The sequence below is a fragment of the Vicugna pacos genome, chromosome 4 (assembly GCF_048564905.1).
Source record: "Vicugna pacos chromosome 4, VicPac4, whole genome shotgun sequence".
In the NCBI taxonomy this organism is placed as follows: domain Eukaryota; kingdom Metazoa; phylum Chordata; class Mammalia; order Artiodactyla; family Camelidae; genus Vicugna; species Vicugna pacos.
The window spans coordinates 77,368,786-77,382,881 of NC_132990.1; the positions used below are offsets into that span (position 1 = coordinate 77,368,786).

The 14,096-nt window shown below is 58.9% G+C and overlaps 1 protein-coding gene and 1 pseudogene across 16 annotated transcripts in view; both read right to left on the reverse strand.

The window, feature by feature from the left end:
* Positions 1-4,926: 4,926 nt before the first annotated feature.
* LOC140695898 (uncharacterized) lies at positions 4,927-9,065 on the reverse strand (annotated as a pseudogene).
* LOC102539648 (coiled-coil domain-containing protein 187) overlaps positions 9,062-14,096 on the reverse strand; it is a 43,016-nt gene continuing 37,981 nt past the window's right edge. For 11 of the 16 annotated variants that reach the window (XM_072960408.1, XM_072960415.1, XM_072960416.1 and 8 more), the window contains 6 exons: positions 12,740-12,828; positions 12,471-12,546; positions 10,930-11,066; positions 10,476-10,585; positions 9,862-9,935; positions 9,062-9,594 (listed from right to left, as the gene is read on the reverse strand). In XM_072960408.1, the coding sequence (XP_072816509.1) occupies positions 9,311-9,594; positions 9,862-9,935; positions 10,476-10,585; positions 10,930-11,066; positions 12,471-12,546; positions 12,740-12,828 (770 nt within the window). In that variant the 3' untranslated portion in view covers positions 9,062-9,310. Of the gene's footprint in view, positions 9,595-9,861; positions 9,936-10,475; positions 10,586-10,929; positions 11,067-12,470; positions 12,547-12,739; positions 12,829-13,263; positions 13,362-14,096 lie in introns of those variants that run through there. The other 5 variants (XM_072960413.1, XM_072960414.1, XM_072960421.1 and 2 more) reach the window with 5 other exon arrangements.

Sequence of the window (14,096 nt, forward strand, 5' to 3'; positions counted from 1 at the left end):
GCATCTGTCATCCATTTGCCTAGAAATTCAAATTCTCCTGTTCCAGGCCACCTCGCTCTTATGGGTGATTAAGTGCTAAATAAGTAAGTGATAGGATTCAAACACAAACTGAATTTGTACCCATGCAATCACCTCTCTGCTCTTTACCTTGTGGGGTTCTGTGTAAGATTTTGTTTGAAAAAAAGGTTTTGTTGTTTTTGTTGCTGAGAAAGGTTTGAAAATGCTGGCTAAGATGATGGAAACCAAAGGGCCCCTGAACGAGGCACCTGTGTCCTCTCTCCATTTGCTGTTCCTGCCTTCCTTCACTAACATTTGCTGGGACTCTGCTCCGTGCCAGTCTCTAGAGACAAAGCCAAAATGAAATCCCAGAACTGGGTCTGCGTTCTGGGAGGGAGACCCAAAACAAAGTGGCAATAAGTGCTATAAAAAACAGTAGAGCAGGGCAGGAGGGAGGGGGCTTTGGTTCACAGGGGATTCGGAAGGTCTCTCTGAGAAGGAGACCTTGGGGTGAAGGAGATGAGAGAGCACCTGCATGTGCAAAGGCCCTGAGGCAGAAGAGGGTGAGCTTGTTGGAAGGACAGCAAGGAGGCTGGTGTGGCTTGAGCACAGCAAGCCAAGGGGAGAGGGGGAGCTAAAGAAGCAGCCCAGAGCAAGACTGTGTGCAGGGCCTCACTGGCCTGGCTGCAGAGGAGGGCCCCGGCTCCCAAAGTGGTGGTGGCCACAGGAAGATTTTGAGCAGGGCTGTGGTTCTGGCAGGCAGAAGGGGTGGGAAGGGAAGCAGGAGACCCTTAAGGGGCCTTGGCAGCCTTCCAAGAGATGATGGGACTCAGGCGAGAGATGGGTGGCAATGCTAATGAGAAAGGTCAGACTTCAGGTAGGGCACAGGATGGCTCAAATCCAGGGTGTGCGACAGAGAGATCATGTCTGCCTGCAGGGGTCTGGCCAGATCAACTGGAAGAATGAAGCTCTCCTGGCTGAGATGGGAGACTGCAGAGGAGGGGGCGGAAGAGCAACCTAGGGGTGAGGGTGGAGATCAGAGTTGGCTTGGACCTGTGAATTCAAATTTGAGAGACCTTTCCAACATCTGCAGTTGGTGTCAGGCCACTGGTTGGCTATGTGAGTCTGGAGCTCAGAGCGTAGGCCAGGGCTGGTTGAGGTCCCCACGGCTGCAAGGACAGGAGGGGGCTGGCCACACGCTGAGCCCTGGGCTGCAGCTGCAGGGCTGAGGAGGGGAGGGGACCAGAAGGAGCCGCAGGGAGGTGGGAGGACAGTGGGAGGAGGCAGACGGACATATGAGAATGGAGATCTGAGAGACAAGGGTGAGAACAGACCTAATGGATTGGGTCTGGAGGGGTGGCTCACTGGTGGCTCGACTACGGCGCTCTGAGTAGATGCAGGGGACAAAGGGTGACCAGAAGTGTTTGCAGAAAGAATGAGGAGAGAGGGAAGAGGCCCAGGGGCTGGTGATGCTTCCCAGTTCTGCTAAAAGGGGAGCGAAGAGATGAGGTGGGGACTGCGGGTCAGGATGGAGAGGGCCGGGGCAGTGCTCGGGATGCATGGACAAGGAGGGAAGATGAGATCCAGCTGCCTGGGCAGCACCCCAGCCTGAAAGTGGTGATGGACAGAGAAGGGTCCCTGTGCCCCTCACCTGCCCAGCGTGGCCTCTCTTGGTCTCTCTCCGCTGTGGGGCCCCTGCCTCCAGCCAGCCCTGCAGAGCCCTCAGGCTCTGTGCTTCCTGGTGCCTCCTGCCAGGCTGGGTGCCCTCGAGGTCGAGCCTGGACTCGTCTCTCCCTGGCCCCCCAAAACACTGGCCCTAGGTTTCAGCCTGGGGGGCATGGCCACAAAGCCTGGTGATGATTGTTGAGCAGGCAGAATTGGGGCACGCGGTTGGCAGAGCCGGTCAAGGCCGGGCCGCCAGGAAGGGTTCTTGGCCACATCACGCGCCGCCTTGACCCTTCCGGGGGGACTTAGCTTTCGAACGCCATCTTAGTCTGCTCGGGCCACCCCAGCAAGACACCACAGTCTGGGTGGCTTAAACAACAGATGTTTATTTATTTCTCACACTCCCGAGGCTGGACGTCCAAGACCAGGGGCGGGCATGGCCAGGTTCTGGGGAGGACTCGCTTCCTGGCTTGCAGGCGGCCAGCTGCCTTCCCGCCCTCTGCTCACCCACCTCTGTGCGTGCGTGTGGAGAGAGGGAGCGGGAGCCCTTGGTGTCTCTTCTCACAAGGTCGTTGACCCCATCGTGGGGGCCCCACCCTCATGATCTCATCAAACCTGGATCACCTCCCAAAGGTACCTCCTAACACTGTCCTATTGGAGGTGAGGCCTTCAACGTATGGATTCTTGGGGAACACAACTCAGGCCTTAGCAAACACCCAGAGCCACTTGAAAGGACTGTGCCCCTTCCCCAGCCCAGGTTCAAGTCCCACTGTCACTCACAGCTCTTCCCTTAGGGCTTCTGTGTTCCCCTTCCAGGCACCGAGGGGGTTGGAGGGGAGGTCTCTGGGACTCCTGCTCTCTGGGGCAGCCAATGGAAGTATGTGCTGGCTCAGCCCAGCACTGAGAGGCTGCACCCAAAAAACAATGCCAAAGTTTCTCAAAGCCGAAGTGCTGCTGGCCCCACAGCCCAGAACTTTTAGGAAAAGCACGCATCAATTGTAAAATGCAGCCAAATGCAGAAACATTAAAACCAGGCGGGGTGGGGCAGCCGGGGGCAGGGGAAGTCTCAGAATAGTGAAAGCTTCCATGTGTCCATGCCAGGCCCTGCTTCCCTGCTTGAAGCTCGGGGTTCCCACCCTGGCACCCTTCTCAAAGCTGGTCCTCCTCCCCGCGGGAGAGGCTTTTGCACTTCTGGTGCTAAGACCCAGCAGGCAATTGTAAGAAAAACTGCCCGTGTGCGTGTGGTAGGAGGAAGGCTTGTAGCACAGGTAATTCTCAGATAGAAAGACGCACTCCGTTTTGGTGGGGGACGGAGGGAGGGTACAGGTCAGTGGTAGAGCGCGTGCTTAGCGTGCACAAGGTCCTGAGTTCAATCCCCAGAACCTCCACTTAAAAAAAGAAAGATGGACGCTGATTTCAAAGGGATTAAAACGTCAGGAAGATGTGCACCTTAGCGCTGATGAATTGAAGTCTTGGTGTTCCTGTTTTATCGAGGGGAAACTGAGGCTCAGCGGGCCAAGGGCCAAGGGCCTAGTACCATGGTCAAGGGAACATGGCACCTTTGTGACAGAGGAACGGCAAACCCAGGTGCCCTCAACACCGAGGAGGGCCTGTTCTGACGCCTGAGTCCCGCACAGAAGCAGAAGCCCCTCCCAGCTCGGAGTCTCCTGCCGTTGCAGTAGTTGCCCCAGTCATGGCAGCTGGTATCTGGCTGGATGGACGTGAGCCCTGGAGGGCAGGGCCGGCTGTCCCTTCTCTGAGACTCCCTCCCATGGGGCAGATGAACTCCCACTGCAGCCTGGCCCCAGAACCGGCCCTGCCTTCCATGTCACACCCATTCAGCCAGCGTTTGATGTTCAGGCTCAGCTGGTTCAGGACGCCAGCCGTTCCATGGAAAACTTACAAGGAGGATTATTCCTGAGTGCTTGCCACGTGCTGAGGTCGGAGCCTGGCGGGGACAATCCTCTGTGTCCTCACAGTGACACTGTGAGGAGGGCGGTGACTATAGATACGGAGGGACGGGCGTCCCGGCTGCACTCCCAGTAAGGGGTAGAGCGGGACTTGGGATGTGGGCTACTAGCATCTTTACAACCTGGATGGACATGGCCGAGGGAAAGGCCCCTACAGGTGAGTGACAGGCAGGGGTGGGGCCCAAGGAGCCCCCGAGGCAGGGCCAGGGATGTGGGGTGTGCGTGTGTGTGTGAGATTCTGTCCTTCTCCCCAGCCTGCAGTCCAGATTTGCAAACCCCACTCCTGCTCCCAGCTGCGCTCACAGGGCATTAGAGAGGAGCCTTTGCTTAGGGCAAAGGAGACATGGGTTAAGGGACAAATGCAGAGAAGCAGTTTGGCGTTTGAGGGCTGGCACAGGTTGACCAGATAGGCCAAGGGACTGGGCAACAGATGTGGAACTTGCAGACCTGCTGGGGCCTGGATGCTGCCTGGGGAGCCAGCGTGGAACCGGACTCCCTGAGCCGGTTTTGTTTGGGCCCTCACTGGACAGCCTTGTCCCTGCTGCAGGCGACCCTGACCCAGCGGGGCCCCAGCTCCACCTGGAAGGCCAGCGCGTTTACTCACCGCCTGCCTCACAGAGGCCAGACGCCTCGGGCATGGCACAAGAGGGTACCATCTGAAAGGATGCTGCTGTGGTTCTGGGGCGGCTGCGGCCGCCACCCCCCACACCCTGCCCCCACCGCTCCCGCGGCCTTCATTTCTATTTTGTAGAGTGACTGTTACAGCCGCGCAGGGTAAGGCACCAAAAGATCTCATAAAGCTCGTCTGATGGTTTGGGATTTAACGCGCTGGAGGTGGGTTTGTGGGCATTTTATGCCGGAGGGAACAGCTAAGCAGGGAGCCCGAAGGAGACAGATCACAGGAAAACTCGACGTGGGGTTTAACCGAGAAATAATCATTTTCTATGAAAGATAATGACTTCTCTGGAGGCTGGTATCAAGATTTATTGGCCCAAGAGGTTACAGGGATTGGAGCCAAGGCAAGCGCGGGGAGACCTTGGAGGGAGTAATCTTGAAATTGAAGTCTTGCCCCAGGTCAATATATCTGAATGCCAAAGCCCTCAGCTCCACGCACGTGATGCTGGCTGAGATGAAACGTGTCCAGCACCTCCGGGGACACACTCTGCCTCCTCGGGCCATCTCATAGCCCCAGGCTCCCTCAGATCCAACTGTCACAAGAGGTGAGGCCAGGTTTTCCATTAGTTCTCCTGACCAGCCTCCCTTCAGGGGCAAGGGGCCACAGGCCAAGAAACAATTCCAGGGACACCGTGGCATGCTGGGCACCGGGGAAGTTCACCCGGGGAGGCCCTGGTCCTGGCCTCAGGTGCAGCTGCACGTTACGCAGAGCCACTGGCATCCACCCCCAGCAAGCACCAGCCTGGACACCATAGGATCTGCGGCAAATCTGCAGGGTTTCGACGTGGGAGATTTATTACCATGCCAAACGTGTGTGTGTAAAACACATAATTCCTCTCCCACGGCCTCGTAAATCCCAAAGGGGCAGCAATAAGTAGGAAAAAAATAAAAAATTGCAGACTAATTTGTTCAGAAATCCAGGAGGAAATCAATAAGAAAACTGTAGCTCAAAATTTGTCTTGAAATTGTGTACATGGGGAAGGAACACGTCTTCCCCCACAGAGTCACACCTCTTTGCAGTCTGAGCTGGGTTCGGAAATATCAGGTGTAAAATCAATTTGAATTGTCTCAGCTGGTGCTTCCCTGAACCGTGACCCTGTTCACGATTAGTTGGGGTGTGATGGAGGCCAGGCTGGTGAGCAGGTCCACGTGGACCTGAGCGACTGCCCCAGAGGCTGGAGTCTGGTGAAGGTTGGCAGAGGGGGCTCCTGCCTGCATGTGGGGCTCTGCAGTGTTCTGAGGGGTCTGAGGGGTCCCTTACCAGAGCCAAAGGGTATGGGGCACAGGTAGCACCATGGGGCTTTGCCAGAACAACTCTAGAGATGCCTCCCACTCTAAATGACAATTGTTTGAAAAGCTGGGTGTCCCTAAGGGTCCATAAATGTAGTTAAATGAAGAGTTCCTCTCTTAAAGCTGAAGAAGCTGAGTCCCGGAGGGATCAGCACCAGGTCACCGACCTTCTAAGGCCAACAGTCTGTTCATTCAATTCTGGACAACATGTCAAGCAGGTATTTTCCAATTTGAGAGGGAATTGGAGATGGATGGGTGGATGGATGGATGGATGGATGGGTGGGTGGATGGATGGATGGATGGGTGGATGGATTATAGACAGTTGATGTAGACAGATGATTGATAGATGATCTAAATGATAAACAGATGCTACAGATGGATGAGAGAGGACTAAACAGACGATAGATAGGTAAGTAGGACTGTGGGATTTGGAAAGGAATTTCTGAGAGATCCAAGCACAGTATAAGTGAGCCCCATCTCAAGAAATCCTAGCCACATTAGAAGCAGATTTGAAAGTTGCTTCTCTTTATAAAAGAACTGACTGTTGCCCTCATTTAAAAGCTACTTCTCCAAGTGCAGGACAAAAATATTGAAAGTATCGCAGTGACACATACACATACCCTACCCCAATCTGGAGACGTCTGCTGTGCAAAGCAAGTACATTGAGAAGATGCCGCAACGGTGTCTAGTGGGTGCCCTGGAGCACGAGCTCAGACGTGCTCTCGTATTGAAACCAACACACACACGCCGCCCAGCTTTCTGACCATCCTGGGGAAGACGGGGCTCAGACAGAGCTTGGGAGCAGGCAGACTGGACACGGGGGCCTGCCGCCATCCGAGTCTGTGCTCTCCCAGGGTGGTGGCTGTGGCTGCAGGGCTGCTCTGGGGGAAGGGTGGGCTGCAGGGACCCAGTCAGAGCCCATTTTGGCTTGCAGGGTGGCTGCTGTGGGTAGAGGTCACTGTTGCAGTGCCCTGTCCTTCAGGCCCTCGAAGGTCAGCTGTCCCAGTTTACACTGAGCTGGCCCCAGGGCCACCCTGCCCAGCCTGCTGAGTCCCCATCCCCAAGGGCCTGCACCTGGCAGCCTCACTTCATCCTCACGTCTCACGGGAAGTCCTCTTTACGCTTGAATCGGCACTGACTTCCTGGAGCCCCGCCTGGCTTCGGTTCTGAGAGAAGCAGGCGCTCACGTAATGGGACACCTGGAGGCCTGTGTGGCCCTCTGGTCGCCCCTGCAGAAGTGCATGGTGCAGGGGCTGTGGCCCTTGCTGTGTCGTGAAGGGCTCCTTCACTAGTGGATGGCCCACCAGGAAGTGGGTTCTCATTTCTTCTGGGAGGGGACCTGAACACATACAGGGAAGCTGTGGCCCGCCCACCCCCAGAGGACAGGCTGGAGGGATGGCTGGCTGAGGCAAAGTGACCTTCTGCCCCTGAGCTGCCACCTCCCCTAATCTGCACAACTGGGCCCACGGGGGACACACACGCCTATCTCCCAGCCACAAGCAGTCGGCTGGACACGTGAAGGCACCCAGGACCCTGCCTTTAGAAGTAAGAAGTGGGGGCAGATGATATCCTAATTAGTCAAAGCTGAGCGGCGACAGTGCAGATGTGACGCCCAGCCTCAGCTCCTGGCCTCACCACCCCCAGCAAGCCGCTCTCTCTTTTCCTCTTGGCCTGTGCTGAGGCCCACGGCACCCCTTCCTGGCATGTGGTCTCCGAGTTCACCCCAGGAGCTGCTCCCGGTCCTGGCTCCTCGGGGACTCCCTCAAGTCCGTGGCCTCCGCTCCTCCTCCTGACCAGCCAGCTCTGCACGCGCCCCGCACATCCTCTCACCTTAATCTCTTTGGGTCAGGGCCTCCGGGGGCTCCTGAGGAGCCTGAGAGAAGCAGTGGACCCAACGTCCAGAGAAATGCAGACAGAGGCAATCCGCAGTTGACGTCCAGTTCTTGGCCCTGCGTCAGGTGCCCGCTCCCAGGGGACTCCCCGTGCAGCAGCCCAGCATGGGGCAGGTCCAGGCTTCCTGAAGCCTCTTGCATGCTCACACGCGCACACACGCTCTTGCACAATCACATGACGGTATCATAGGTGTCTGTGTGTCACCGCAGTCCTTCCTTCGTCTTCTCAGAAGTCCCATCTTCCCCACGACTGCCCAGTGGCCGCTGAGTGAGACTGGGCGACACGGCTGGCACCCCCCGGCTCCTCTGTCCCCAGGCTGCCTGGAGGGGCTGGTTCTGAGAGCACAGCTAGTGTGTCGCACAGGATCCTTCTGGTGAGCTGGGTAGAGACCAAATCTAACACCTCGGCTCTCTCCATACCAGGGGTGTCAGTGCAGGGGCCTGAGCCCAAAGTAGGGGCTGGGTGCCCCAGCCTGGAGCCACACAGCACTGTGTCGCCAGCTGCCAGTAGCGTTGGCAGACTCTCCCCAGTCACACAGCCCACGCTGGACAGGGTTGGGGGCTGCACTGTGAGCCTTGGGAGCTCCACTGGGGTATCACCTGCTCCCCCCCACAAAGGGGACCCTAGCCAGCCAACTGGTTCAGCCCACTGGCCACCCATGGCCTGGTGACCCCCAATAGAACTTGATTCTCCCAGTTCGTCCCCACAGTTTCTGCCCTGTCCGGCCACCCCCAGGCAGAGCCCTGACTCCTGGGGCCCTGGGGACAGTGCCGCAGGCAGTCCCTCCTCAGACAAGGAAGGCAACTCTCGGGTGAGGATGGAGGCGTCTTCCCCTGGGGCACCCAGTGCGCCCCCAGGAGACCAGGTGTCTTCAGGCAGGGAAGGGAAGCCTTCTGAGTGGGGACGGGCAGGGTCGGCCTCACACTCCGCTAGGACGTTGGAGGCGGAGGAGGGAGGTGGGTGTCCCTGTGGGTGGAGGACGGGAGGGCGGCAGTACCATAGGACAGCATCTCATCAATGGGGGACAGGACCTCTGGCAAGACCCCACCAGCCAGGGGAGGGCAGACTTCCTCCAGGGCAGTGGGGGCTCTGCTCCCCACAAACCCAGGTGCCTGGCTCTCGGCTCTTGGGGCTGCCAGCCTGCTGGGGTCCCCAGGAGGAGCCTGTGGGCTCCTGGGGTCAGGCCTCTAGGGGTTTCCTGTCAGCAGATGGACTCGGGCCAGCACCCCAGGGCTCCTCTGGACGGCCAGCCAAGACCTGTGGAGGCCCAGTCTCTCTTCCTCTGCCAAAATCCCCCCCTTCGGAGGCTGAGGTCCCCGAGGGAAAGGAAAGAGATGAGCATAAGTCACCAGAGGAAGAGGTTTGGGGTGGGAGTGCAGTGCAGGCAGCCTCTGGGAATTTCCGTTTGGTTTTTCCTGTGTTTGATCCACTGGTCAGGCTCCTATTGGTTCCAGAATCTTCCTGCCCCTCCCCAGGGCCCAAGGAGGGAGCTGGGTGGAGACTGGGTTCCGGGCTGGACGAGCCCCCTGCAAGGGAGGAGTGCCCCGGAACTGGCTCCACACCAGGGCCAGGTTCCTACAGGCTCTCCAGGTCCCAGACCTCTCTGGATGCCTCTGACAGCTGTGACCCTGACCTTGGAGAGGGGACATGGAGGAAAGGCAGCAGCCAGCCCGCCCTCAGGAGGCCTACTGGCACTGCGCTACTGGCCACAGTGCAGGAGCCGCGCTCAGAATGGGCCCTGCTGCCCTCCAGTCCCTCCCAGGTCACTGCCCTCCGCCCTGGTGGAACCCCCAGGAGTCTGGAGCGGAGAAGCCCCCAGACTAGCCGAAGTCTGCGTCCCGAGTGTCCCCTGCTTCCCAGTCCGACAGGGAGACGGAGCTCTCAGAAAGCTGGACCAGGATGGCGGATGCCTTCTGAAACTCCTGGAGAGAGGGACAGGACAGGCTGCTCCCGGAGGGGGAGGCAGGGGACTGTGCCGAAGACCCGGAGCAGGTCCTGGGAGCAGCCTCGGATTCAGAGCTCAGGTCCAGGGGGTCCGAGATCTGGGCCAAGGGGCTGCCCTCAGGCTGGGTAGGTGGTGCCGCCGCCTCAGCTGCTGCTGCTGCTGCAGAGAGAGGAGAGTTTAGGGACGATGCCGACGCCTTTTACACAAAGGACGTCACCCAACACTGGGAAGAGCAGAACCCACACCCCATGGTCCCTAAGCCAGTGATCAAAACCGGAAATCCTCAGACGGGCAGGAGAAGTGTCCAAGCAGTGGGGAGGGCAGGGGCTGTAGGAGCGGGCTGGCTCTGACTTAGAAGCTGGTCCCCTTATGTGGGGACTGGTCCTCATGCAAGAGGGAGGGACGCTGAAGGGGCAGGGGCGTCACCTGGAGAGCCAGTCAGCTGGGAAGCCTCCCGCCAGAAGGGGCCAAGGGGGTCCTCCTGCCAGCAGGTCTCTACCCTGGAAGCACAGCATGAAGTCCTGGGGTGCCCCAGGAGGGGGCCCGTCTTCCAGCCTCCTCCCCAGGGCTCAGAGTCTCCACAGGGGGCCTTCAGCTATGGCAGGCGCTTGAAAACCACACCTGCCAGCAGTCTGCCCTCAATGGGAGGTGAGCAGCAGAGGCCAGGGCTCCCGAGTGAGGGCTAGTTACCCTGGGTAGGGGTTCTGGTCTCAGTCCTCACTGGATCAGGCAGCTGGTGGGGGGTTGCCAGCTGAGCGACTTAGAGGCATGTGCTCCCGGGAGGGGCCCTTCATGCTGCCCCCGCCCCCGGGATCTCAGGCCAATTCACCAGGTGACATCTTTGTCTCCACAAAGAGGGGGTCAGACTCAGGAGGGCACGGGGGTGGGCTGGATGCACAGAGGGCCCAGGCCAGGACAAGGGGCACTGGGAGGGAGTGATTCCACAGGAAGAGGAGCTGGCCAAGCCGTCTCTATGTCCCAGGGCCCCAGCCCCTGCCCAGGGGTCCCACCGGCCCGCACAGCACCCCCAGGCCCCACACCTCTGCTCCCTTGACCAGCTTTCCATTGCGTGGGGCTCCCCCACGGGGCTGCTGGCAAAATCCAGCCCTGATTCTGACCCCACTGGGCTCCTGCTGCCTTCAGCCACCTGCTGGAAACACAGAGGAATGCCAGTCAGGGTGCAGCCACCTCTGCTGCGCATGGTCCTGAGCTGTGGACCTAGCCCCTGGGCTCCTGCGACCACGGTGAGGAACAAGGGCCATCCCCCTAACGAGGGCCGTGGAGATCCCTACTCATCAGACATTCACCTCCCAGTGGGCTCCAAAGACTCACAATGGACAAATCCATGTGAAGGGATGGAAGTCCCATCGAGTCAACACCTCCATCGGATGGACGAGGTGACCCCCCCAACCCACGGCCACACAGAGGACCCAACAGAGCAAGGCCAGGCACCCCCTCAGCCTGCAGAGGGTACAGGGCCAAGCCTCGACTAACGTTGGCTTCACAGGGGCCGTGGGGACTCCCTGTGCCTGGGGAGTGCTGGCTCCCGTCCTGGGAGCTCGGTGTGTGGCTTTCCATCAGAGCCGTCTCCTCCTCTGCTGACCAGGGGCTGGGGTTGGTCTGGGGGTCTCCTGTGAGACAAAAGGACTGTCAGCACTGACGGGCACAGAACGCGGGACACAGGGCATGGGGTCCGGGAATTCTGAAGCCAGGCGAGAACAGCCTTAAAGTTCAAAGGAGCCACAACACCTACTTGTGTTCATTTAGCGTGAGGACAGAAAAATACGTGGTTACCTGCTAAAATTATCCCAATGTTGGATAGTTACTGATACGAGGACCCAGGGCAAAACTACAAACACCATGGAAAATGAAGAGGCCGCTTTAGGTTAGTTTTTTGGGTCAAACGCCCACATGGGATTTGCAAACCCTTTGCCACAGCTGTTCTTTCCCCTAGGTGTCCACTGTCCAGGCCTGTGCTAGCAGGGTGGGGGCCGGCCTTGGCCGTGTCTGCTGGACAGTCAGCCAAGGGCAGACAGGGAGGGCCTGGAGGGAGCTGCAGTGGGGTCTTCCCGGGGACCGTCACCTCTACACTGTCATCTTCCCACACCTTCATCCCACCCTGCGACCTGGCAGGGGGCGAGACAGCAAGGCCCAGGGGTCTGGGTCGGTCCTAAGGCCACCAGCCTGAGGGGACTGGAGCTATTTGGCCAAAGCCCAGATTTGTGGAACCTCCACCAACAGGAACGCCGCCCTCTTGTCCACGGCCCTCGGTGAAGGCCAAGGTGTTATGGGTCAAGCAGAAGGACCCCAAGGTTCCTGGTGACCATGATGGGGAGTCCCCCAGAGAGCACCACCCAGGGTGCCCTCGCAGGCATGGTGTCCCGAGCCGAGGGCAGCCAGTGCCTGGTCAGAGAGACGCTGCGCCAATCCTGGACTACCCTATCGCAAGCCCTCAGCGCAGCCCCGATGCCCCGGGGCAGTTCCAGCCCCTTGCCCTCTGCACTGACCCATCCCGAGGTCCACTCTCCCAGGCGCCGACTGCAGGGAGCCCCCAGTCCCACAGATTGGCTGGTCTGAACCATCTCCCTCCCGCTCCTGAGGGTTAACGTTGAGAGGGGCTTCTGAACACAAGGCTTGGACACAGGGCCGGAGGGCAGGCTCTGAGGTGGCATCTCGGGCACTGAGACAAGGCGGGGCCACATGACTCCCCTGGCTGTCCATCCCACTGTCCCCAGCATGCCACCGGGGCTCCCCAGAGCCAGGAATGAGTCTCCTCCCACCCGGGATTTAGTGTGTGGAAAACTCTCTCGTTAGCTAATAAAGACACTTCGGGCAACTCTGGTTTCCATGCCACTTAAAAATCCATTCCAGGTAAACGGAGTTGTGACCAGGCTTTGTGTGGCTGCCTCCCAAGCCTCCCCGTCCTGCTCCGGCAGCTAGCACAGCCTTGGAGGAAGCCCACCGGACGGGGGGAGCTTCTGGCAAGGCCCACACAGTAAAGGTGGGGGGCCTGTGAGCTGTTTGCAGGGACTTACCCGGGGGCGGCTCCTTCACCAGCTGGAACTGGAGCTGAGCGGCAGAGAAGCCCCCTTCCGCCTCGCCCGCCTGTGTCTGCAAGAGGGGAGGAAAGACAGCCGTCCTTCAGGAGTCCCCTGGGGGGAGGTGCTGAGGACCCTCACCAGCCCAGGAACTAAGGGTGCACTGGCACCCAAGGTCCCACTAAGACCAGATGCAGACTGGCAGAGCAGGGAGGGGCCCCTCAAGTGGGCAAACGGGTGAGAGGACTTTCTAGGTATTCGCTTACAGGAAAGGCTGGGTCCAGCGGCTGTCCCGTACCCAGGGAGGCCGCCTGCTGAAGACCGGGCAGAGGGACATGAGGCTGCTCCTCCGGCTCTGAAAGACACACAGACCGGAGTATTCTGGCTTGGACCAGCCATCTGGGGGAGCCCCCCACACTCCAGAGCTTGGGGAGCCCCCAGGTCTGCAGAAGCAGAGCTGGTCCCTGGGAAGGTTCTCGCAGAGCCTCCTGTCCTCCTGCTCCTCCCTCTTCAGAGCTCAGTCCTCCATGCACCCCAGACCTGCCCCGTTTCCCTGGGACCCCAGTGCTGCACTCCTAACCCCTCCTCTATACCCTCCTCTCCTCCCAGTCGCCCAGAGGTTCTGTGCTTTCATAGGCCCCTCAAAACTCCACTCAGTGCTTCACAGACTGTGTCCCAGGGAATCCTGGGGTTTGAGACATCTCCCCAGGTTGTAATGGGGGCTGGAGGAGTTGAGCGAGCACAGACCTGGGGCCCTTCTACACTCCATCACCCGAACGCCCCTTCTTACATTTGTGTGGCTGCGAAACTGGAAAACCTGTGCTGGCCAGAAGGGGCGAGTGTTTTCTGAACCCATCTGCCTGGGTAGGGCTTCCAGCACCGGAGCTCCTTAGGGGATGACATGGAGGGAGCCTTGTCCCTTTTAAAGGCAGATCCAAGTCTTTTTTTTCTTTTTGTAGCAGGGTGTTAATTAGGTTTGTTTATCTATTTTATGGAGGTACTATACCCTCCCCAAGGCAGGTCCAAGTCTTAACCCTCAGAACCTGCAAATGTGACCTTATTGGAAAACAAGATCACATTTTCCAGATTTTTTTTTCATTTTTGCAGGTGTAACTACTTTGGGATCTCAAGATATGATCATCCTGGATTAGGGTGGGCCCTAAAGCCAATACCTGGTGCCTTACAAGAGAAGCAAAGAGGAAGACTTGAGACACCCAGAGAAGCTACATGAGGATGGAGCGGAGACTGGGGCGACACGGCCACAAGCCAAGGAACACCTGGAGCCCCAGGAGCTGGTACAGACAAGGAAGCACCCTCCCGCGGAGCCTCCAGAGGGAGCACCAGCCTCCCTACACCTGGACTTCAGCCTCCTGGCCTCCAGAACTGGGAGAGAGCGAAGTTCTGTCCTTTTAACGGCCCGGCATGTGGTAACCTGTCCGGTGGCCTCGGGAAGTGAGCACCCCGCTCGTTGTACAGGAGGGGAGACCGAGGGGGCCTCCCCTGCCATCCCGCCCCCATTGTCTGGAAATGTTGGCTGAGATGCACTTGAGTGGCCCTCCCCCGGGACCACTGTGCACTCCGACACAGCGACAGAGAGGCCAGGGTCACCCCCATCGCACAGCT